Below are 25,259 nucleotides of genomic sequence, written 5' to 3'. Positions count from 1 at the left end.
CGCGCCGGCCAGGACCTTCCGGCGAGCGAGCGAGCGAGCGAGCGAGCGAGCGGGCGGGGCGGGAGGAGGGGCCAGAGGTGGACCGCACTGCCCGGTGGACCTGCGCTCCGCCCGGACCGATCTGTCCCGGCCCGGCCCGGCCCGGCCCGTCCGCCCGACCATGGCGCCGGCGGCGGGGCGCAGGGTGCGGGGCCTGTGGCGCGCCTGCAACTGGCTTATGGGCGCCTTCTTCGCGCTGGCGGCCTTTGTGCAGGTTAGCGCCCCGGGCCGGGCGGGAGCGGCGGGAGGGGAGCCCGGGCTCGGACTCCAGGCCGGTTGCGGTGTAGACCGACCGACCAGCGGGGTCGCAGAAGCCGGCCCTGTATGGGCAGGGCGGGAGTTAGGGTTGATGCTTGGGGAACCCCCACCCAGTCTGGGCTGAGACACAGATGCGGTCACATGACCCCGTTTGCTCACTGGCTGGAAGGAGCTGGTTTGGCGCGTGTCACTTTGCGGGGGACCTTTATAAAAAGGCAGCCCAGGGGCAAGGCTGTGCACAGCTCGGAGAGCAAGCAGAACAAAACCCCTCACAGCTACTTATCCTTTCAAGTAAGATCTGGGGCCCCCTCGCGATAGCTGTCCTCATTTCTTGAGACTGGAGGGCCGTTTAAACACCCATTCTGGGCTTGGCCCACACTTTGCAGAGCTTCTGTGCACTTCTTTACAAATAAGTGTGGCTGTGTGTTCAAACCAGGTGCTGGGGTCAGCCAGAAACACCCCCTACACACACACAGCCAGAAGCACCCCCTACACACCTACACACACAACCCCATCAACTAGTCTGTCTTACTCCTATTTGTATCCTCCTGTTGGGCTTAGCAAATGGCTGACATGAATGAAGACCAGACCAAATACTGGAATAGAACTGTGACAGCCTGGGGCTAACGCTGCCATTCTGGCCTTCTAGGTGAACGATCCGGATGCAGAGCTGTGGGTGGTGAGTATGGACTGCTCTCCCATACCTAAAAGAATCAGGGCACTGCAGGAAGCATGCAGTGTGGCTGTTTGCCTTCCTCCCTGCTTCCTGTACTTAAGAGCTTAGAAATCAAATCCTTACTAAGCGCCTTTTCCTAAAATATTAGGAGGAAAAGTGAAAGTGTTTGTTACTCAAGCATATCTGACTCTTTGCCACCCTATAGACTGTAGGCCGCCAGTCTGGAATGGGTAGCCAGTGCCTTCTCCAGGGGATCTTCCTGACCCAGGGATCGAACCTGGGTCTCCTGCATTGTAGGCAGATTCTTTACCATCTGAGCCACCAGGGAAATGTGAAAACATTAGGAGGAGAAGGATCAAATTGAGAATTCAGAATTTTACAGAGATACAGGGGCCTTTCAGCTGTATTCCCTTTGAATACAACAGGCCAACTGAGAACACTTTTCTGAAGACAGAGTAGACCTCTCAAGGCCATGTGAACCAATCCTCATGAATTTCTACCCAGAAACTCCAACAAACGTTGGACCAGAAAATGGCAGGCTTAAGGTTTGTGGTTCTGCTAATTCAGTGAGTTATATTCACAAAAAGTAATTAAAGCCCATTAAAACCTACAGTATATACTGAACTGATGCTCTGACTAAACCATTTAGAGGAGGGGGGATTTGTTCCACACTTTTTCTGAAATATCTGGATTTTGTTTCTTTTAATAGAGGCACCTAAGACTATACAATATCACAGATGAGATGATCTTAAGCTTTGGAATAATGTTGACTTTGTACAAATAGCAACAAGTGAAAGCACTTGGAATGACAGTACATACAATATCACGTATAAATATAACCACATTCTTATATTCTTATTGTCCAGATTCTCAGGCCCCTGCATCAAATCAAACTGCCTCTTCCTCAGCACTCTGGTCCATGTCCTTAATTCCAAATGTTGTTTCTCCTGCAGTTCCAACTATCCAGCTTAATGGTGAATTTCCAAAAGACTCCTATATCCGTCTACCAGTACGTCACACTGGCTCCTCTAATACGCACAAGGTCCTTTTCAGCATCTTTCCTTCCAAAACCCACTCTTCCTCCTGACTCACCATTTCCGTTATCTGCAGAGTCATTCTGAGTCATCCTTGCTCAAAACCTCAGGCATCTCTAATATCTCTGTTTTCTTACCACTGTCTTTGAGATCCCCTCAGAAAACAAAATGAAGAACAATCCACCAAAAAGCAGTGTAGGTCTAATTGCTTATCTGTACAGTATCTGTACATTTTACCCTTTACATCATGCTTGGATGATGAAATATAAGCATCAACACCAGACCCCCACAGACATCCTCACTCACCTCCAGTTTAACCCCCCATTACCTCCCGTGTGGACCCTTATGGGTCCTTTCTAATTCTTTGAGCTGCCTCTGATCTCTTCCATTCCTATAATTCTTCCCACATATTGCTTCCTGATTCAGAAACTTTCGTCATTTCCCAAGATGTTTCAGTTGGCCCTCCACAGTATGGCCCTAACCTACCTTCCCAACTTGGTTTTGGAAGCCTTGTCCACCTATATTACTTCTGGGACTTGCCCTGAGAATTCCTGTGTCCGACTCTTATTCAGGTGTCCAGGTCTATCTCAAATGCCATCTCACCACAAAATCTCTCCACCTCTTTCCCATAAGTTCCAAGCATCCTTCCTTTGAACCTTCACTGTAGCACTGACTCATTCTGCTTTGCATTAGAGTTGGCTCTGTATATGCCATCTCCCAGGGGTCAGGGGCCAGTTCCCTCCTCTTGCTTGGCAACCTAGCATAGAACTTTCCTATGGCAGTCCTTCCCAGACTGACTCTTAGAGTGAAGAATGGACACACAGATGAACTGATACTAGGTTACTGGGTCCTGGGGGCTTGTACTGTACCTGACTGTGATGTCCATGTTCCCTACCACAAATTGTTCATGGAGTATACTTGTATCAGGATGCATACAGGAGCAAATAACTGAATATCTGACTAGCATCAGGTTATAAACATACAGACCATCTCATGAGAAGAAGTCTAGAGGCAGCTGCTTAATGGTCAAGTGTCATCAAGGATCTGGGCTTGCTTTCTTGTTTCTCTGCCAATCCTCAATGGGTAGGTGATATATCCTCTCATGTTTACAAAATGGCTGCTGCAGCTCCAGACATCTCATCCCTAGACAAAAGCATCACAAGTAGGAAGAAACAAGGCAGGAGGCAAAACCAGTTTTCCTCCTGTGCTTTTTCTTCCTTTCATCAAGGAGCAAATGTTTCCCAAGAAGCTCCCCAGACAGGCGGCTATCCAGTTAGTACATATTACTACTAATAAGGCTTATGGTCTAGGATCCATCCTGCTTGGTCAGTACCCATGAATATTGAGTGTTAAGGGCTCTGCATATCAGCCTTGCCTCCAGAAGACTTTTCCGTACATTTCATTGCTGGGACGTGATGGCCCCTCACTGCTAAAAAGGATAAGAAAACAAATTGGCTTTTTTAGTTTTTATAGTGGCAGGGAGACAGGGGGAGCGTTGTTAGAAATGACTGTCATGGGTCTCAGTGGCTATATGTTCAATTAAACTAAATACAGTAAATAAATATTATAATACCCTTTAGTTTAAAAAATCCACCAACAAAAAGATAAAAGACCATTATATTTGGATTCTACTGAGTTCATTACTGAGTGCTTATACTATGCATTGTTTTTACTTGTGTGCTAAAAACAATTACTTTCAGTCTCTCTGCATGTTAAAAAAAAAAAATCCTTAATCTCATTCAAAACAGAGATAAGCATTTAAATAAGGATTAACATGGCACAGCTACCATGGGAAACTATTACTTAAAGATTTGTCCTGTTCCTGTGTTTACAATACACTGAAATAAGAAGATCTTAGACCCTTTAATCACAGATATCTGTTATACTTAAATGCACATTTAAAAATCTCTGCCAAACACTTCTTATGGAGAGCACAGTTAAATATTGAATGATGTGTATGTGTTTAATTTCTGTCTGCCTGTCTGTCTCTGTCTCTCCCTCAGTTGCTAAGTCATGTAGTTTTTTACTGGGGGAACTAACTAACCCCTTACTGCTCTAAGTGTGGTCCTTGGAACAACAGCAGCAGTGTCCCCTGGCTAATTATTAGAAAAGCAGAATCTTGGGCCCTACCCTAGACCTCTGGAATCAGATCTGCATTTTAATCAGACCTCCAGATAATTCATATAGGCACTAATGTCTGGTCTAACCCTCAGCAGCATGGCTGTCCTTGCAAATGTCGGTACCGGCTGATATTCCAGTCATCACTGGGGACCCTTTGGGAAGGATGAACATGGTTAGTAATACAGATACCATCTCTCCCCACGGTCAAGACAGGTGTTTTCACAGTGACAGCAAATAACTTAAAATGTTGAGCCCTGACAATGTCCAGATAAACTAATGGTTTCTAACTAGGCATCACGATTGATGTGACTCACAGCTATGTTTCTGGGGAGGCCCCCATGCTTCTTATAAACCTCCCACCTCTGCTTGTCCTCTGCCCACGACACACAAGCAATAGGTTTTTCTAGAATCTGCCTGCTTGCTGTGAATGAGGCCTCTTCAGGGCCAGTCTTCACAACTCCAAACCAAGTTATCAGTTTCAGAAATGAAGAACCTGATCTTATTGGGCACATGTGATCCATACATGGTTAGTAAACTTTCTGTGGTCTCACTTGCAGAGATGGAATATGGGGCTGGATGGCACATGGGTCTAGACCCAGCAGGGCCACGTAGCTAATTATGGCTTCTCAAGTCCTACTTTTCATAGAGCAATTTTTGAAAAGTAGAGGAAAGCCATTTAGGCATGGATGTTGCTTGGGAGAGATTAGGAGGTCACTGTGTCTTGAGATCAAAGCTCTGCTCACTGCTAGAGCTTGAAAATGAATAAGTCTTTCCTGGAAGAGCCTACGGTCGAGGAAGAAGGCAGGTAAAATGACACCCTGACACGGTAAGTGCTGTAAAAGCAGAGGTTACCACTTCCTTGGTTGTTACTAAAAGCTGGAGGTAAATCATGGCACATGGGACCACCACTGGGTTCGTCTTTCTTTACTCCCTAAACGTCTTGGAACATCTCCTATATTGGGCATCCTTCTTACCCCTGTAATTTCCTTTCTCCTTACAGGTTGTGTATACGATTCCTGCCACTCTGACACTGCTTGTTGGACTTAACCCTCTTGTCACAGGTTTGAACCTTGAATTCTCAATGGTGATAGGGAACATCAGATTTCCTTTTAACGAGAGTCTGTCTGCCCAACCCCCAGTAAAAAACTGGAGCCCTCCATGTCTTTCTTCTTCCTTCTGATCCTAAGAGGAGGCGAATTTCAATCTAGATCATCCCCTTCCATCTTCAGGAAAACTTGATGTGGACGTGCCATACTAAGACAGGCTTTATGCACTTGGTCCCAGCATCTCTGATGCTGATGTGGAACAGCAGTTAGGCCGTGTAGCGGGAGAGAGAGGGGCTTCAGTCACTGCGCTTATTTCTTAAGCCACTAAGCTAATGGAAAATCAGCAAAATCAAACTGCTAACTTTGTTTCCATACTCAGTGGAGATCAATGTCTATTATGTATCTACGCTATACAAATTGTTCTCGCAGTACCACTCTGGTTCATCATTTTCTGATTTTCAATTCATTCAAAATGAGTGAACTGCTATGTATCAGATACCTGTGTATCTCAATTGCTACTATTATATAGAAACTGTCTATAATGTCTGTAGCAAATCTCTGGATTTCTCATTAATACCTATTGCCCTCTCTAGTCTCCCCGTGTACCTTCACAGTGAAAGTGAAAATGAAGTCACTCAGTTGTGTCCAGCTCTTTGTGACCCCATGGAATGTAGCCTGCCAGGCTCCTCCATCTATGGTATTTTCTAGGCAAGAATACTGGAGTGGGTGGCCATTTCCTTCTCCAGGGGATCTTCCCGACCCAGGGATTGAACCTGGGTCTTCTGCATTGCAGGTAGATTCTTTACCGTCTGAGCTACCAGGGAATCCATCACAGTAACTCCAGCAATTTTCTGCACACTTTTATATATGTTTACTCTATCTAGACTGTAGGCCCCTTAAAAGCAGGATCATGTCTAACTCATGTACCCAACACTTGTTAAGTCAATGAATGGCTGTATAACACAGAGGCTTTATCATGTATTTGTTTCATAACTTATTGCTTGGACTCCTTACACATATATATCCCAAGTGAGAATACATACAAAACATTCACTTAAAATAGCTGGCTTGTATGGGCCACAGGTCACCAACCTCAGGCCGGGGCAAAACATAGCTGCTTCACCTTTTATGGCCCTAAAAATTCATTAAACCTAAGTTGGACAGTTTTATTCTATAAAAGTATCTTATAGCAGAAAAAAAATTTTTTCACACTGTTTACTAACATTTTCTTATTAGTGGGGAATATCAGTCCTGCAGGTTATTCTTCACTTTCTTTAAATCAGCTTCTGCTAGTGGGGCTGGAAATTTCTCAGGGCCTTAGAATAAAGACGAATGATTCCCGCCCGGGTGGGGAAACTCCGTCGCCCAGATGTACAGGCTCCTTGTACAGGCCCGTAGGACTCTGTTTACATCTTTAAGGTGTATCCATTAGTTCCAAGCAAGGAAAAAATACTCAACTCAAACGGCCTATAAGCTGAAGCAAGATGTACTGGGGTCCTTTACTGAAAAGACTGGAGCGGTGCTGGCTTCAGGCGCCGGTGGTGGCTCAGAACTTAAACTTCTCTGCAGTCTTAGTTGCACATCAGCTGCACTTGAGCCCTGGGCTCCACGTGGTGGCCCTGCCGCTCAAAGGTCACAGCTTCACCGTGCTAGGTCCAACAGAATCTAGAATCCACTTCCCTGATCGCAAAAGCTCAGGATGGAGCTGGTGCTCCTGATTGGTTATCTGTTCATCCTGAGACAAATCACTGTCACCAAAGGGATGGAATACATTGACCTTGTTAGTGTCCAGTCGTCTGGGACACCGGGACATGTGTGGGAGCATGTGGGAAGGGTGGTTCCCCAGAGAAAAGACGGGTCGTCAGCGTCCGAATGGGAGACAACCAAAATAATACATGTCCACTTAAGTTTATAAATATCGTTTTCACTTGTTTTAACCTTTTAAGGACAAATCAACAGAAAAAACCCCCAACCTTTTCTGTATGCTTTCCCTGAAGGCAGATGAAAAGCCAATACAAAGAAAGCTTGTTTCTCTGGGGCGTGGTTCCATGATTGACAGCACCAGGATATCTGTTTTTAGGTAACTTTATTTGGAAGAGTGTGTCTGCAACACACATATGCCTTTGTGTCCTGTGGGCTATCAGCTTGGCATACAACCTCTTGCTTCATAAGAAACAGAACCTCTTGCATGAGGAGGAAGGCAGGTGAGTGAGTGGTGGTTTTCACTGTTCAGAGTGGGTGGGGAAGAACTGAGAAATCTGTGTCTTCACAACACCTTATCTTGGTGATCTAACTCCCCCAGTACCTCGAGGGGCAGGGAAGATATCTCCTTTACAAGCTAAAGACACTGAGGCAGTGATGGAGCTGGAGCCAGGATTTAAACCCAGCACTGCCTACCACACTCTGTGATCGTTGCTACACATCACCTTATATTACCATCAGGCACTTGGACCTTGGCCCCCCTTGTGATGAGCAGTGATGCCATAGAGTGATGTTCAGTCCAGTCTAATGAGGTGAAAACTCCGTCAGCATCCGGGTTCAGTCCTGGTGCAAGACAAACTCTTTACTTACAAGTGTGATTGGCCGCCTCAGGGGGACCTCTGCCAACCTTGCCCTTGTACGTCTCCTGTCCTCTGCACCGGTCACCATCACTGGCTCTTGTTTTATCACCTCTCCCACTGCTTCCCACCCCTCCCCGCCCCCGCCACCGGCTTTTATCACCTTTTCCTCTGCTTCCCCCTACCCTTGACTCCCTGGCCTCACAAAGAGGCCTTTCCTTTCCTTTCTGTCCCACTGCTAACATCTGCCAACACCAAGATTGAGAGTCCTGTAGATTAAGTCCCACTGGTTTTGTGCTGCTGTTATAGGCCCTAATCTTTGGAAACTAGATCAGGTTGGGGATGGGAATGCAGACCAGATGGTTTGAATCAACCTCCACCTACTTGAAGCCCACAAGATTCAGTGAAATCAAAGAGGGGTTTCCAAGTGGTGCTTGGCCAAATACGATTATCTTCTACTCTGTGTAGAAGATACGACCTTTTAACAAATATTTCTAGAAGCATATACCCACCCCCAAATCATTAGACTGACTCACTCGACAAATCACTCCTCTCCTCTAAGACATGACCTGATCCCCTACAATGTGTACTTGAATTACTGATTTGAGCTCAACCTGCCTAACACTGACCCCTCTAAAACAATATGAAGAGAGTGCCTGATCAAATCTGGGATTATCATCTTGACTGTAGTATTCTTCCCCATGAAGTAAGTGATTTATCTGTGGTTTTGTTTCGGTGGTTTCTCTATTCATCTATAAATTGGGAAACAATCATGATGTTCACATCTGCCTCATAAGATGAAATTTATTTTCATATAGGGCTTTAAAGGGTCTGACAAAAGTAATTTATGAGTCATGGCCAGACTTGAAAGTATTTTGTAGATGCTTGTATCTTGGAGCAAGTCATCAGACAATCAGCAGAATCAAGTGTCACTGTAGATGCTCTGTATCTTGGAGCAAGTCATCAGACAATCAGCAGAATCAAGTGTCAGGGAGAAAATGGAATGATATGCATCTCACAGCCTCTTCAGAAAAAATGAAATCTCTGCTATTTTTTAGGGAGCTGTTTGGTCTCGTGATCATCACAGCATGGCTGGGCCTGTGCCACAGCTCTTCAAAGTAAGTTTTCGACCCATCAGTTAAAATCAGATGTGCTCAAGTAGGTGAATGAGAATGTTGACACAAATGTAAACAGGAATCTTTTGAGAGACATCTTCCCTTTCTGTAGGGGAAGCTAAGAGTAGTTGGCTGTGTTTCACGATCACTCATACTTTTGTGAATATGACAATACACAGTTTTCTGTGTCATCTCAGGGAGCTGCCTGTCTGAGAGGGTGTCCCTCAGGGAGAAAGTGATCTCAAAAAGAAGCTCGGAGATAGAGGAAAAGTGAGTAGCAAATAAAATATAAAACTGGAGGTATATATAAGTGCATATTAACTTTGTACAACAGTAATAGAAAAATAAAAATACATGACAACTGAGCATGTAAGTTGGAAGGGGAAAAAAAATGGAGCTAAAGCAGTCTGGGGTCCTTGAATTATCTGGGAAGGGTAAAGTACTAACTTATATCAGACTCTGATAAGTTAAGGATTCATGTGGTAATAATCTAACAGAAAACCTTAGATTATTAGAAAAATAATTTAAAAAGATAATATTTTAAGAATCTTAGAAAAATAAGAGGAAACCACTAAGAGAAAAGGAGTACAGAGGGCAGGAAAGGAGGAGAGAAAGACACAGAACAGGTGGGGAAATAGGAAGCAGATGTTAAGATAGAGAATTACATTAAAATATATGAGAAATTACATTAAATGTAAACAGTCCAATAAAGATTCAAACATTTCAAAATGGATAAAAAGATTAAAAACCGAACCAAACACTGCTGACAGAAGAGAACTCTTAAGTACACAGAATCAGAGAGATTGAAACTCAAAAGGTGGAAAAATCACATTATACAAACAACAACCAAATGAAAGCCTGTATAGACATTTCAATTTTTAAAAGTAGACTTTAAAATCAGCATTAGAGTAGAGGACTTTTTTTGGTAATGAAAAAATTTTTCTTTTTTTATTTTGAAATATCCAAACATATTCAAAAGCAGAGAGACTAATATAATGAATCAGATGTACTCATCACCCATTTTCAACATTTATTATATATCCAGTCTTGTATCATCTATCACTATCCTGATTATTTTGAAATAAATCTCAGACAGCATATTGTTTTATGTTTTATGTGTTTCAGTATGTATCTCTAAAAGGTAAGCACTTAAAAAATAACCACTCTTACCACCATCACACACACAAAAATAAAACAGTAATTATTCAGTCTTGAGTTGTCCAGCCAATGTTTACATTTCCACAACTGTATGACAAATGCTTGTTCCTCTGTGCTCCATATTTCCTATAAACTGGTGGTAAGATCACAGGCGTAGACACAGGCTGGTCATTGTTGTTGCCTTCTCTTATCATCATCACCACCACCATCACCACCACCAAGCAAGACCACTTCATGGGTGGTGGTATGTACTTCCATCAAAATGTACATCACACCTAGAAGTTTCTCTGTAACGTTAGTATAAAATCTTGGTGACCACTGCCTAAATCCACTAATTTGAGTTGCAGAATGCTGATACTCTAATTGTATCATTTCTTTTCCTGGAAAACTTCTAAAACTTCTACTTATCAATTCTTTGACTACTCAGATACAAATCGTAAGAGGAAAAGGAGTTGATTCTTTAATTTCCCGTTTTTCAGAATAATGAGTTTTTCTTGCCTGGGCATCTTCCAAAAGTGACCAGTGAGTTTTGTTTATTTAACAGTACCATTATAAAGTCATAGATGTCAACATACTTGATGTTTTTTCAGTCCACAGCAGTTGCTTCAACTGTTCCATCTCTGATCAGTGGCACTTATTTACATTGGCTCCAGAATTCTGTTTAACGTGATCCTAGTAAACTTTTAGTTTTTTTGGTCTTAGTAAATTTTGATTGCTTCCTTGCTTTCTGGTATGACAAAATGTTCCACGCTAAGGTGTACATTTTATGCCACAGACCTGGAATCAACCATTTCCTCCAAAAGCCTTCATTACTTTTGGTAGCTAACAGTATTTAGAGGTCACATTCTGGGTATAAATGGTGCTCACTGCTACTGGGTTGAGTTCATTCTTTTTAGTGGTTAGAACTAGGAAATTCACATATATGTACATATGTATGTGTGTGTATACACACACGTGTATTGTGTCATAAATGTATGCACACATATGCATGAGCATATAAAATATATATAAAGTATCTATATGTATATACATATTTACATAGATACCTCAACATAACTCATCTGACTTATCCGACAATACAAACACAATCTCAGAATAACAATATGATTATGGAAAATAGGTACTTTGTGTTGTTGTTGTTAGGGAATATCTCTTTAAGGGATGTGCATTCAAATTACATGGAATAGTTACTCTATATGCTAATCTCACCAAGTGAATACATAGTTTATTTCATTTTGCTTTACATTTCTAGGGATACTTTATTTAAGATATATTGTTTTATAATTACATAAAATATCTATATGGTTCTACACATAGATCTACAAAACAGAGGACATTCAAAGGGCTCTAACTTCTCTATCCCCCAAACCTAACACCCCTCTTTTCTCTATAGGTAAAACTTTTTTCTACTTTGTGGTTTATCCTTCCGTGCTTTCTTAATGGAGAAAATACATGCATTCACTGGTGCTCCTGCTTGTCTTAGATAAAGTGGAAGCACATTATACACAACTGAATTCTTCATTTTACCCTTACCACATCCTGGGGATCATTCTGTGGTATATGAAGACTTTCCTTATGTTGGTATGTCCACAGTATATGCATCCAGCCCTCTACTGTTCAGACTGTATCCAATCATTTGATATTAAAAACGGTACCAACAGAATGTATCGTCAAATTTCTGAAGTCTTACTAATTGGATAGTTGAGAAACATGTAGTAGCTTTCACCTGCATTTCTCTTATCAGGAGTAAACTTGAGCATATTTTTGTATGATTAAGAGCCATTTGCAGTTCTTTTTCTATACATGTTAGTTCATCTCTGAGAGATGCAGGTTTAACCAGTTTCTAACGCAGTTGGTCTTCTCTACTTTTAGAAGCTCTTTAGGGCTATTAACCCTCTGTGATATAAGATGAACATTCTTTTTTGCCTTTATTGTCCTTTTACTCTACTCATGCAAAGTATGCTTTGCCACGAAAAAATACTTTAATGTATCCAAATTGATCAATCCATTCCCTTACTGCTTCTGGATCTGGAGTCACAGGTAGGAGAACTTTCCGTCCTCTCAGGTTTTAAGTAACTTACCTAAGTTTTCTCCTAATACATGTATGGTTTCATTTCTACATTAAAGTCTTTGACCTGTTTAGAATTTATCCTAGTATAATGGCAAAAAGAATGGATGCAATATTATCTTCTTCCCCTTTGGCTCTCTGGTGATCTCAACACCACTTATTAATAAAAGGCATATATAATTAACATAGCCTCAAAATAGATAAAATAAGTACTGACAAGCCAAAAAAGAAAAACTGAAAAATTAACAATCATTTTTGGAGACTTTAATACACTTTTTTCAGTTACTAACAGAACAAGATTTAAAAAATCAAGAAAGATATAGAAGACTAGCTACACAATAAAAAAACTGACCTAATGGACATGGATAGCATACTAGCACCAGGAAGGGCAGAATTCACATTCTTTTCAAGTAAACATTGAACATTTACAAAAAGACTTCATGTTGAGCATGAAATAAGTCCCAACAGATTTCAAAGAACTGTAACATGGAGCATGTTCTCTGACCACAGTGCAGTTAAGCTAGAAATCATTAACAAAAATAATAATTACATAACCACTGTATGTTTGGAAATCAGGAAATATACTTCCAAAGAACATCTGGAAGAAATCACAATGAAAATTAGAAAATATTTTCAACTAAATGATAAAGAGAACACTACATATTAAAATTTGTGGGATGGTGGCTAAAAAGCATGCTTATGGGGTAATTTATCATTTATAGCCTTAAATAGCTGTATTAGAAAAAAAAAAAAGGCTGAAAAATCAATGAGCTAAGCTTCCAAGAAGTTAAGGATTCTCCAGTTAAAGAATTAAGGAAAATAACAGTAAAATAAGCCCAAAGAAATAATGAGAAAATAAACACAAGAGCAGAAACCAATGAAATAAAAAAAAATCAACGTTTCATTCTCTGAAATGATTAATAATATTGATAAACCCTGGCAAGACTAAAAAGGTAAAAATAGTTACAGCAAGGAAAAGAAGGCACAAAACATCAATAATCAGGAATGAAAAAGAAAGTTATTACCCATGCAACAGACATTGCAAAAATCATAAGAGGAGATTATTAACAACTTTTTCCCAATAAATATGAAAATGTAGATGAAATGCATAAATTCACTGAAAAATACAATTTGTCAGAACTGACAAAGCAAGAAATACTCAGAATGGTCTCATAACTGTTAAAGAAATTGAGTAGGTAACTTTTCCTAAAAGAAAACTCTAAATGGCATAATTGCAGAATTCTACCTAATATTTAAAGAAGAAATAATGCCAACCTTCAACAAACTTCTTTCAGAGAACAGAGAAAAAAGAAGGAATATTTTCCAGTTTATTTGTTGAGGGCAGAATAATCTGGATACCAAAACTTGACAAGAATGTTACTCCTACCACCCAAAAAAAGGAAAGAAAAAAAGAAATTATACAGTGATCTCATTCACGACCACAGACGGAAAAACCCTAAACAAATTAGCAAATCAAGTCCTGCAATTCATGACCCAACCACTAAGTTGGTTTTTTTCTAGGAATACAGTTAGTTTAACATTTGAAAACCAACCAATGTTTTTCACCAGATTAATAGAAAGAAAAATATATCTATACAAAAAGAACATTTGATAAAATCCACTAACCACTTATAATAAAAACTCATAGAAAACAGACTTACCCTGACAAAGGGTTGTTGTTTAGTCACTAAGTCGTGTCTGGCACTTTGTGAACCCACGGACTGTAGTCTGCCAGGCTCCTCTGTCCATGGAACTTCCCAGGCAAGAATATTGGAGTGGGTTGCCGTTTCCTTCTCCAGGGGATCTTCTGGACCCAGGGATCAAACTCGTGTCTCCTGCATTGCAGGCAGATTATTTAGCACTGAGCTCCCTGCCACTGCTGCCACTTCTAACTATTGTTCTAGCTCTTGTCCTTGCCAGTACAATAAGGCAAGGAAAAGAAAGAAAAGGCCCAAGGATTGGAAGGGAAAAATTAAATTTTCCTTATTCACAGATGACATTAATTGCATATGTAGGAAATTTTTTTAAAAATCTAAAAAGTTCTTCAAATAGGTGAGTTTGGCATGATTGCTAGACACTATTTACTAAAATCTTATTTTTAATCAGCAATAACAAAATGATAAAAAGTTACCATTTATAATATCAAAATATCAACACCCCAGGACTAAATACAGCAGCTGCTGCTGCTGCTAAGTCGCTTCAGTCATGTCTGACTCTGTGTGACTCCACAGACGGCAGCCCACCAGGCTCCCCCATCCCTGGGATTCTCCAGGCAAGAACACTGGAGTGGGTTGCCATTTCCTTCTCCAGTGCATGAAAGTGAAAAGTCAAAGTGAAGTCACTCAGTCATGTCCGACCCTCAGCAACCCCATGGACTGCAGCCTTCCAGGCTGCTCCATCCATGGGATTTTCCAGGCAAGAGTACTGGAGTGGGGTGCCATTGCCTTCTCCAAAATAAGCAGAGATATGCGAAATTCCTACAAGCAAAACTATAAAAACTATAAAACATTATGGGAGAAATGAAAGATCTCAATATTAAAGAACACCTAAATGATTCTTTGGCAGTATACGATAAACCCATACTGGCACAAGGATAAATGAATGAAAAAGAGAGTCTAGAAACAGTTCCATGTACATATAGACCGTTGACTTAGGACAATGGTAGCACTCTGGGGTAATCTTTTCAATAGTGATGGATCAATTGAATATCAATATGGAAAAAGGAGAAACAACCCCTACAACTTTCATAAAAATCTATTCTAGGTAGATTACAGATCTAATGTAAAAATCAAAACGATGGAACTTTTAGAAAAGATAATTTAGTATCTTCAAAACCTTGAGAAAAAGTTTTCCTCAACAGGACACTAAAATCATTAGGTAAGGATCCATTTTAACATTGCTTAATCAATGATCTCAGTTCCTCACAACACATTATTGAGTGAGCGGGAAAAGCTATGTAGAATACATATTAAAAAAAAACCCAAGGATGTGTAGTACAAACATATAAAGAACTACAAGTAAGAATTTAAAAAAAAGACTGTACAAAAATGCAGTGATGTTGTATTAAATTCAGTCTTCATATTTGTTACCAAACCAAATCGTAATTTTCATTGGGTTTTTGTTTCTAATCATTTTTGTGTGTCCGTAGGGCTCCAGGTGGTGGAAGAATTCAGCTGGCCATTGCTACCACGGTCGCTCTTCTCCCGTTTATCTCCTGGGTCTACATATATATAAACAAGGAGATGCGCTCTTCCTGGCCAGCTCATTGCAAGACGGTGATTTAAATGAAGAATCCTGTTCCTAAAATGAGAGTTCTTGATTTTGTATAAACATGGTTGTAACAAGCTGACTTCCTAGGAATTTATATCAGTTGAGTTACTACTAGAGATGAATTTTTTTTTTTTTAATCCTAAGAACTTTGTATGCCTGCCTACAACACAGGACTGGATGGGACTAGTAAGAGAAGGGTCTGACGTTCTGTTTTATCATAGTGTAGTAGGAAAGTTAAGAAAGAGGAATTCCAACTCTGCTTCATCACTATCCATGTAACTTGGACAAATATATAAATCTACTTTAATTCTTTGGAATTAAAGAATTCCAAAGATAATTGAAATTCTCTCTTGGATAATTCTTTATCTATAAATACCAGCCCACATACTTATTTATATAACTGTGAAGATTAGAGTAGATAATATAAGAGCATTCCAAACATAAAGTCCTCTGCACAGGGTAACAGAGGAAAGCAGGGTTTGGATGATAGACAGGAGTTTAGGAGAGGGCTATGCCCTTGAACTAACATCATTAGACTGGACGGGTACCATGAATTAAATGAGGACTTCGGGTGAACAAAGTGAACACCTATGTCTTGGAAAGAAAGGAAAGTTAGTTAAAGGAATTTGGGACCAAAAAGAAGCAGATAGGGAATATTAATTACCATATGATTGAAAAAGTAAGACCAAAATCTATACACATATCCTTAACGAATGTCAAAAGTAGCTCTGGAGAGATCATTTCAGAGTTGCACCATCTGGCAACCACAAGCCACATGCTGTATTGAGCACCTGAAATAAACTGAAGTTTTAATTTACAAACATCAATTATGACGAAACTGATACATGTATTTGGAACACTTGGTTTAAGCTTGTTTGGAACAACTGAAATATGTGAATCCACTTCTTCAACTGTAAATTTTGTACCTAAATACAGACCAAGTTTCCAATGAAAAGTTATTATCCAAATGGATGGATTATAAGCATAAAACACATGACATTTTAAACTTAGTATAAAAAGAATGTAAAATATTTTTATATTGATTACATGTTGAAATAACATTAGATATATTGGAATAAACAGTATTATGAAAATTAATTTTATGTTTCTGTGTACTTTTAAAAATGTGATTGCTAAAATATTTCAAATTACCAAGGTGGCTCACATGTTGTTTCTGTTGGCCAGTGCTGTTTTAAAGCACCTGGATGCAACTCTTAGTTGATGGCATCAAATTCTGCAGTTTGATGATACGCAGGCATCAAACTCTGTAGTCAAGACAGTTTCCTGAGATTTAGGAAATATTTGGCTCAAAAAGTATTAGCACCCACTATATGTCAGGAGAGTGAAAAGAGTCTGGTAGTTTGTCTCTTTATATAAAGTATTTCAGTGTTCTAGTGTACATTTATGGTGCATATTTATGGTTTTTGTATATATAACTATTAGTCAAGAAATGAAGAAACAGACTCATTTTCAAATTCCATAAGGACCTACCCAGCCTCCAAGCAATGCTTGACACTGTGCAGAAAGCACATTATAGCCAAGTATATAAAGTGAATAGAGGGCTTCAAACATAACTGGATCCAAATTCTTATGAATGTTACATCACAGTATGTACTTCCCAGATGTGATTAAGGATCTTGAGATGGGGATCATCTGGGTGAGCCCTCAATGCCCTCACTGTTCTAAGAGGGAGGCAAGGGGAGACCTGACCCCACAGACAGAAGAGGAGAAAGGCACGTGGCAATAGAGCAGCAAGAGCCTGGAGAAGCCGCGAGGCTGGGGCAGAGGGTGGGGCCGTGAGCCATGGACAGCGAGCCACGCAGCTCTGGAGACCAGAACTGGCCAGGAAGCAGTCTCCCCCAGAGTCCTGGCCCTGACAACATGGTGCTCTCAGCCCAGTGAAGATGTTCTCACACTTATGACCTCTGGAACTGTCAGAGCACACACACACAGTTTATGCCACCGAGTCTGGGGAAGTTTGCCACAGCAGCCAGTGGAAACGCATATGCTGTACTCCACAGTGCCTTGGTACTCAGCAGGCACACAACACTGACTAGCACTGGCTTTTGCCGTCCCCTTCTTTAGGCCCTGAATCAAACTTTCTCTACACTTGGACAGTCCTCATTTGCCACTGAGTAAATGTTTTTGCAAATAAGCCTCAGAATATATGACAACTCACTTAAACACGCCCCACTTGTCTATGAAGGGAGTCAGGGGTAAATTCATTTACCCACTGCAGTCTCACACAGCACCGGCTGGGGGCCCAGACAGGCAGGATGGCAGGCACAGTCGCACAGGCGCTCAGTCCTGCTTTGGCTGAAGCCACAGGAGGTGTGCAAGGAGACCACACATCTACCCGTGTGAACGGAGGAGCCATCTGTTCACCTGTGAGGCAACTGGTGATCTTTCTGGCTTACAAAATAGGAGCATAAACCCATAAAAGTACAAATACGATGGGTACTATAAGCAAAAAGTGTCCACAGCTAATTCACACAGCTGGGTAAACGGAAAAAGTTTACCTGGGCTTATTTCACTTTTTTATTGTGAATTTTAAGTTACATGACTAACAGTGAATGAATACATTCTCCTTGTAAAAAGTAAAAAACATCTCAGGTAAGGCTAAATAGTGTCTGTTTTGAGGATTATATCCACCTTCCCACCTCAGTCTCCTCCCTGGTTTACTCACGCTACTTTCATTCATCTTCTTTCCAATTTTCACCATGGGATATATTACCCAAAAATAACACTTCAGAGTATCTTATGAGCTAACACACACTGAAGCCATTTATGGCTATCTGTTATGCAAATAGAATCCTAAATAACGAGACTGAGGCTTGGGTAATGGGGGGCAAACAAAACCACAAAGCCAAGTCAGTCTCTTTCTATAAAAGTAAACAAATAAAATCAGACAAAAAATGGAAGGAAGGCTTATTCCTTCCTGTAATTCATAATTCTGTCTGGAACTCTGCCCCTCCCTTCCAACATCATTTTGTCAGGATAGACGTGAACGGTGCCAAAGGCCTGGCTGTCTGGAGCTGTTTCGATAACCCCTTCTATGTTGACATGGTGCACACCGTAAGGGTCCTCAGAGTAGCCGCCATCGTGAGTGTGGCCGGCGAAGAAGCACACCACACACTTGTGAGACCAAATGACCGCCAGGGCGTCTCTGTAATTCCAGGCCAGGCACACAGTGTCAGAGGCTTCAGGGTAAATCGGAAGATGGCCTGTTCAAGAGAAGAAGAGTTATGAACCAATCAAGAAATACTTCTTTCACAGAAAACAGGCTAGCAACGAGTGCTCAGGAAAAAGAAAACGTGTACTGCTACTCATCCTGGAGTGAGAACAGAGGGAATCAACGTATGCAAAAAACTAGACACTCTACAGCCACATCTCTGGAGCTTAGAGAAGGGGGAGACGGTTCACACCCAAGGGGAGAACAGCCGCTGTACACGCAGAAATCCGAGATCTACGGCCTCAGGGTCTCAAGATGCACGAACACCAGGGGAGATGGAGGGCGACCTGGGCAGGGCGGTCAGCAAAGGCAGCCACCGGTCAGGCAGATGCCATGCTGGAATCCAGCCTTGCCAACTTTCCTACGTGTATACGAGTGTTACACACGAAGAACGAGCTACTCATAAGTAACAGAACAGTCTAGGGAGGCGCCCATGGATTATATGTCATTTGTATAAATACTCGATGTTTTATAAAGAACTGACTTGTGCCACTTTAAACACTTCCAGGAGGTCAAGATGGTCACAGCCATTGTACACGAGAAAACTAAGTTAGAGCAGAGAAGAGTCACGCTAGCTTCCCCAGGAGACAGAGGCAGAACTTCAGATTCCTGATGCCAAGACACATGTGAGGCCCCGTCACATGGCAGGTGCGGTTTCATGCCCAAGTATGGGCGCTATAGCTCACTGGTCTTTACTTCTTCCCAGTAAATCACTTTCCTTTTTTCTGTTACCATTTATTTTTATTCTGAATATTTTTATTCTGCTTAAAAAGTGTTAGTTGTTTGTTTTTTTTTTTAAAAAGGGAGGCGGTAACAGAGGCTTAGCACACAGACATACACAGACACACACACATCCCATCACCACCACCACTCTCCAAGCTGTGGTGAGGGCTGAGAGCCCAAGGAGGCCATGTGACTTTCTAGACCCAGTGTTATGCTGGACACATCTATCAAGTCCCAGTGGTGTCTCACACAGCCAGTTGTTCCCTTCTTCTTGAAATACTTGGCTCCAGAACACCGCCATGCCCCTTCTCTTCTCCGCTTCTGACACTCGCCCTCCTCTACTGCATTCTCACTTCTCTGGGTCCTATCCGGGCTGCCCGAATGCTTGGTCCTCGGGATACACTACACTATCTACCCCTAACAGCATAGTGACCTCTTAGTAATTTATGATTTTATTTATTTATTTTTTTAAAATTTATGATTTTAAACATCAGGTCTATTCTTTCAACTTCCACATTTAGATAGCCAGCCCAAACTTCGATTCCAAGTTTCTGATAAGTATGTCCACAATGCTCACTCACTCTCTCTCCGGATGTCTAAGAGGCATCTGACGCTTGAAACATATCTTCAAACCTGGACTCCTGAATTCTTCACCCGAAACCCCTCCTACTGCCGTGGTGCTGTATCTCAGCTAATAGCAATGCCATCCTTCCAGCTGAATGGCCAAAACCCGAGTAGGCCAAATACCACTGAGTAGCCAAAATCAAAGTGAAGAAACAAAATAAAATGTCTATCAGCCATTTTAAACTTTGCTAAAGAAAACCCAAGGCACTCAGTTGTTACAGGTTTGTTTACCTGGCCTCTGAGCTGAGAGCAAAATGGAAGAAACCTATCAGAAGCTAATGCAGACAGGTGCGCTGAGAGAAGCGCAGAGAAACGGGAATACAGAGGGAGAGATGACAAAGGGGGCTCGTCTCAGGAGCTGCACGCCGTGAGCTACGCGGTTCAATCTCTGTGTTCAAAGACATCAGAGTATTCAGTACAGGTACGTTTTGTACATTCAGTACGGGTAAAATTAACAGGTACATTTTGGCAGTAAAAACCAAGAAGCAGAGACAAGAAGTATCCTGTTCTGGAGACCACTTATCACAGAGCCAAACAGTGTCACACCAGAGCTATCACCCCTGAGGGCACCTTATTTAATTTTATTTAATTTTCCAAGCCTTAATGACATTTGATATTCTAGAAAAACTTTATTCTGAATAAAATTTAAGAATAAAACACCATCTCGTGCACCATCTTATCACATCAGTGAAAGACAGAGAAATAAAAACTGATTTACAGAAATGTAATTTATTTTTTGGCTGCCCCACGCGGCGTGCAGGATTTTAGTTCCCCAACTAGGGGTCACAGAACCCAGGCCTGAGTAGTGAAAAGCGCTAAGTTCTAACCATTGAACCACCAGGGAATTCCTTGGATATAATTTTATATTACGGACTATCTGAAAAGCTTGTCACTTTCAAAAGGACTTCATGTTCATAATTTCATTTGATACAATGTAAGAAAACTGCAGTGTATACACTGAGCATTTGTCCAGAGTCACATGGATCACAGGAACAAGAGCCAGAAAGGCATGTCATCCCCGTGCCCTAGTCCAATCTTCATGCCACATCAATTTTAGACAGGAGAACTAACCTTACCCCCCACACCACGTACACCAGACATACCACAACCCACATGCAGTTCATGTGTGTGTGTGAGTAAGCACCCACAAACATCGACATCTGAGTGTACTTTAAGCACCTCCAGGTTCCTATGATCTCTGATGGCAGTATGCCGTGAAAAATGACTCTAAGTGAAAACCACACACTTATTTCCCTGCAACCACATGGAGGATTTACAGTCCTCCCAGACGGTCCTCTCACACTGACCTCCTGGGACTCCAGCTTTGCTTCCAGTGGGCAGCAGAGGCCACTGCACCCACCAGTAGAACTCCTGAGGCTGAGATGTGGGCCGGGGCCTGACTGGAGTTTTTCACTTACACACACTGGTACACAAATTGATCCTATTTGGGGAAATTCTACTTTGAAACCTAAAAGGCCAAATCACAATCTCTAATATATGTTTTTCTCCTTTTTATTTTACAATTCTTAAACATTAATTTTATATTGATTGTTTCTCAACGAAGAGTTTTAAACTTAGCTTTTATTTTATAAAAAAGAGACATCTCGATATTAAATACTGTTACTATGCTTTAACTAAACCCATTCTCTAAAATGCTAGAGTAACGGAATCATTTAAATACTTACTCACAATCACCACCTTCTCTTGGTTTCTGTCCGAGAATGTAAGAACTTCGTTCAGCCAGTTCAGCTGTTCTTGGCTAAATCCACCATTAAACTGGACAAACTGGGGCTCATGAAGTCCTGAAACAAATCCAGTCATTTACACCCGTCAAATGTCAACACTTCTCTCACTTGGGCATCCAAACTTAGCTACCATGGGGGAGACTCGTGCTTTTTTCTCCAGGAATACTCGGCAGTAGTTGACTTAAAATAGGGAACTAAAAGAATTTAGAGCAACGTAAATCACGCTGTGTCTTACTCCTGATCTCAATACTCCTCTGCTTACTTCCCTTGCTCCCCGTTACACAGAATACAAAACAGACTGTTTTCATGTCCACCGAGTCACTATAAAGTCACTTGCACCCCCAGACCCTTGCACATTCTTCACTAACAAGGTCTCACTCTGCTTTGCATCTCTGTGTTTGTCTTGAACGCTGTGCTCCACCCACTTTTCCAAAGGATGATGACTCCTTCTCACTCAGGTTTCAGCTGAAATGCTTTTCTCCTTAGAGAAGCTACTTCTGGCCAACTAACTACAATGGTACCTCTATCCTTTCCTGCAATATTACACTATATTTTCTCAGTGGCGTTTATCACTTCTCTTTCATCTATCATCTGTCCTGCACACCTTCTTCTCTTGCTTCCTCCACTCTGTCCACAAAAAAGTGGTGCTGTCAATACTGCCTATAGCTCTGAATCGGTGCCCTAGTGAAAGCGCCTGGCCAGAATATTAGGCCCTCAGACATCTGCTACATAAATGAATCTTGAACCAACTGCCACCACTCCATGTGCCTCGAGGTGAATGAGAAATCCTGACCCTGAACAACAGGACAGTATACTTTTACCTTAATCGTCCATCTTCCTGCTGAATAAAAGGTAGCTGAAGAATTTAAAGACAATGTATAAGATTCTCAGCTCAAAGGAATAATTCACCTTGAGGACTATTCAGTTCCGTATTTGGGTTGTGCTCCCTCAGTATCTTCAGACACTGCTGGTATTTTGGAGAAGATTGATCCACGCCCAAGACACTCATGTCATAAGCATCGAGTAAAATGAAGCGGAATTTAGGGAACGGTACAAAATGATACGCGTAATAATCCTCCGAGGGCACAGTCTCAGGATGGTGGGCAATCTGGTCTTCCAGGAACTTTGTGTTAAGTTTGGAGTTTGTTAAATAGTCTCTGCTGAAATTATAGAATTCGTGGTTTCCCCACGTGTGATGAACAGGGACTTTCAGCATTTGGAATGTGTTCATGACGCGCTCCAGTGACCTTTCTGATGCTTTGTACTGAGCATTGTATCCATCGATGATGTCTCCAAGCTGAAGCACACAACGGGGAGGGCTGCTTTCTTGATTCCAGTGTTCGATAGCACCCTGTAAGTGAAGAAGACTGTGTCTGTAGTACCTCCGTCTGTTTCCCTGGAAATTATAGCCATCTTCCAAATCAGCATATTGAATATCTGCTATCACTCCAAAGGAGAAGAGACGTTTTGAGCTCTCACTGAGGGGTTCAGGTTCGGGCTTATAATCCATAACCTCCAAATAGCTTTCTAAATAAAGAAGATGAAAAAGGTAACTATGTTATAAATGTCTTAATTTCCTACTGGACTGAAGAAAATGGTAAGATGAATATTAAACTTAATGGTCAATCCACTAGGTAGCTAGATTGAAAAAAGTGCATGGGCTTTAAAGTCTGTTTGTTTAAGTCCAAATTATCAAATCCTCAAAATGCTTCTGCTTCCTCACCTGTAAAATAGATAACCTCTATTCTGCAGAAGAACAGCAATTAACAAAAGGGTATTAACATATTAATGAACAGGCATTCTAGTTCCTGTGAAGTCAAATTCAAGTCTGGTATAATTTGTAATTTTTAATAAATATACACTAATTTTAAACACACACACATGCCCTTCTTCCACAGACACCAAATATTCTATCAAAAGCTCAGGACACCTACTTTCAGTCAGGAATTGTTTTAGAACTTACTATTTAACATTGTAAATTTAATAGGAAGAAGTTGTATAAAAATACTTTAGTAAACAAACACAGGAACAAGCTATTAGAAGAATCATTCTGGCAAATAAGAGTTAACAGACCAGCTGAAAAAACATTGAATTCAATTTTAATGTATATGACGGCTGTCTGATCAGTTAACCTACAACTGAGCAAAGAGGTAAACAACCTTTTATATGCTCACTGCCTGAATAAGCAAGGAACTTTTGTGTCTTTTTGTCAATTTGACAAAAACAGAGACATGGAGGGGGTCAGACCTTAACCACAGGCAAGTTCAAGACAGAAAAATTTGTTCAATTAAAAACGATTTGATGTGCTAAGTAAATATTTACTTCCAGCATATATTCTAGAGAATTCCAGCATAATTCAGGAATCAAGAAACATGGGTAATAGCAGACCACCAACTTCCTGGTTAGCGAGCATAGGTGCACACTAGCTAAAGATGCCAGTTCATAGACAAGATCATGTCCAAGGGTCACCATCGCCAGATGCTTCTGCTCAGTAGAAACCTTGGGGGAAAGAAAATCCCCCGCAGGAGTGGGATCCAAAGTTAAGGAAGTTAGAAGGCTGATTTCTCCTGGGTTTTTTCCCCTATATTTTGCAAATCCGCCTCAGAGATGGAGAAGGGTAAGATTAAGACAGCAGATGTTGAAGCAAAGGCAAGACAGAATGAACGCGAGTTAAATTTTCGCAAGGAATGAAAAATAAACCTGTGAGTGCTCTCCCCCTCATTAGTGTCAGTCGCTCAGTCATATCTGACTGTGACCCCATGGACTGTAGCCCACCAGGCTCCTCTGTCCATGGGATTCTCCAGGCAAGAGTACTGGAGATGTCCAGGGGATCTTCCCAACACAGGGATCCAACCCCAGTCTCCTGCATAGCTGGCAGATTCTTTACCGTCTGAGCTACCAAAGAAGACACCCCTCATTAGTAGTGGGCTTAAATAAACGTAGGCTTGCATCAATCACAGAGCCCAGGGGGACCAAGTCCAGGGCTGGGATATAACACAGAACAAACACTACTCCGTACAGTGCCGTTATTTGTAGTTCGGTTCCTTATAACTTGGGAATATAAGTTCCAGGGAGTTCGGTCATACTTGACTAGTCCTTGTCACCCTGCACTACTCAAACATCCTAATCATTTTTTTTTTCTTTTTAAAGTCAAGCAGTATTTCAAGTGCAATGGGTGCAAAGCGGTCAACGACCGGCCTCCTGGCTGGGTTGGCCGAGGGCGCCCGACAGGGTGGGGACGGGGGCTGCCCGGTCCCGCCCGTCTCCCGGCGCCGTTTTCTCTTTTCCAAGGCTGGGGGCGCCGGGGGAGGAGCAGCTGCTGCGGGCGCCGAAGCCTGGGGTCCCTGAGCTGTACTCAGGCCTCTCGGCCCAGGACCCGCCGCGGAGCCCAGCCCCGGAGGCTGCCCCCTCCTCCGGCACCTGCCCCATCCCGCGAGCCCGGCCGTCTACCTGGTCGGACCGGCCCGCGAAACCCCCGCCCAGCCCGGTCCGCCCCGCCTCCGGCCGCGAGGAACCACCTACCGCGCGCCAGCTCCTCGGCGAAATGCTCCCTGGCTACCGGATGGGCTACCGCGTCACCATCGAGCGCAGC

At 41.9% G+C, this 25,259-nt stretch overlaps 2 protein-coding genes across 7 annotated transcripts; one reads left to right on the top strand and one right to left on the bottom strand.

Annotated features, from left to right (window-relative positions):
• Positions 1-73: 73 nt before the first annotated feature.
• Positions 74-16,441, top strand: TMEM220 (transmembrane protein 220). Of its 6 annotated transcripts, none has more exons than XM_042255668.1 (7): positions 74-253; positions 859-976; positions 4,221-4,300; positions 5,129-5,189; positions 7,255-7,378; positions 8,791-8,850; positions 15,222-16,441. In XM_042255668.1, the coding sequence occupies exons 3-7, from the start codon at positions 4,241-4,243 to the stop codon at positions 15,355-15,357; spliced, it is 441 nt and encodes a 146-aa protein (XP_042111602.1). In that variant the 5' UTR covers positions 74-253; positions 859-976; positions 4,221-4,240; the 3' UTR covers positions 15,358-16,441. The 6 variants fall into 6 exon arrangements, with proteins under 6 accessions (XP_042111602.1, XP_027830680.1, XP_060251425.1 ...); XM_060395439.1 differs by lacking the exon at positions 74-253 and adding an exon at positions 351-588 and having other exon boundaries at positions 947-976; XM_027974879.2 differs by lacking the exon at positions 4,221-4,300 and having other exon boundaries at positions 947-976.
• Positions 12,323-25,247, bottom strand: ADPRM (ADP-ribose/CDP-alcohol diphosphatase, manganese dependent). Its single transcript, XM_027974878.2, has 4 exons — positions 25,190-25,247; positions 22,577-23,194; positions 21,608-21,724; positions 12,323-18,567 (listed from the first exon to the last, which is right to left on the bottom strand). The coding sequence occupies exons 2-4, from the start codon at positions 23,175-23,177 to the stop codon at positions 18,272-18,274; spliced, it is 1,014 nt and encodes a 337-aa protein (XP_027830679.1). The 5' UTR covers positions 23,178-23,194; positions 25,190-25,247; the 3' UTR covers positions 12,323-18,271.
• Positions 25,248-25,259: the final 12 nt, after the last annotated feature.

The sequence above is a fragment of the Ovis aries genome, chromosome 11, assembly GCF_016772045.2.
Source record: "Ovis aries strain OAR_USU_Benz2616 breed Rambouillet chromosome 11, ARS-UI_Ramb_v3.0, whole genome shotgun sequence".
Classification (NCBI taxonomy): Eukaryota; Metazoa; Chordata; class Mammalia; order Artiodactyla; family Bovidae; genus Ovis; species Ovis aries.
This window is presented reverse-complemented; position numbering and strand designations above follow the sequence as displayed.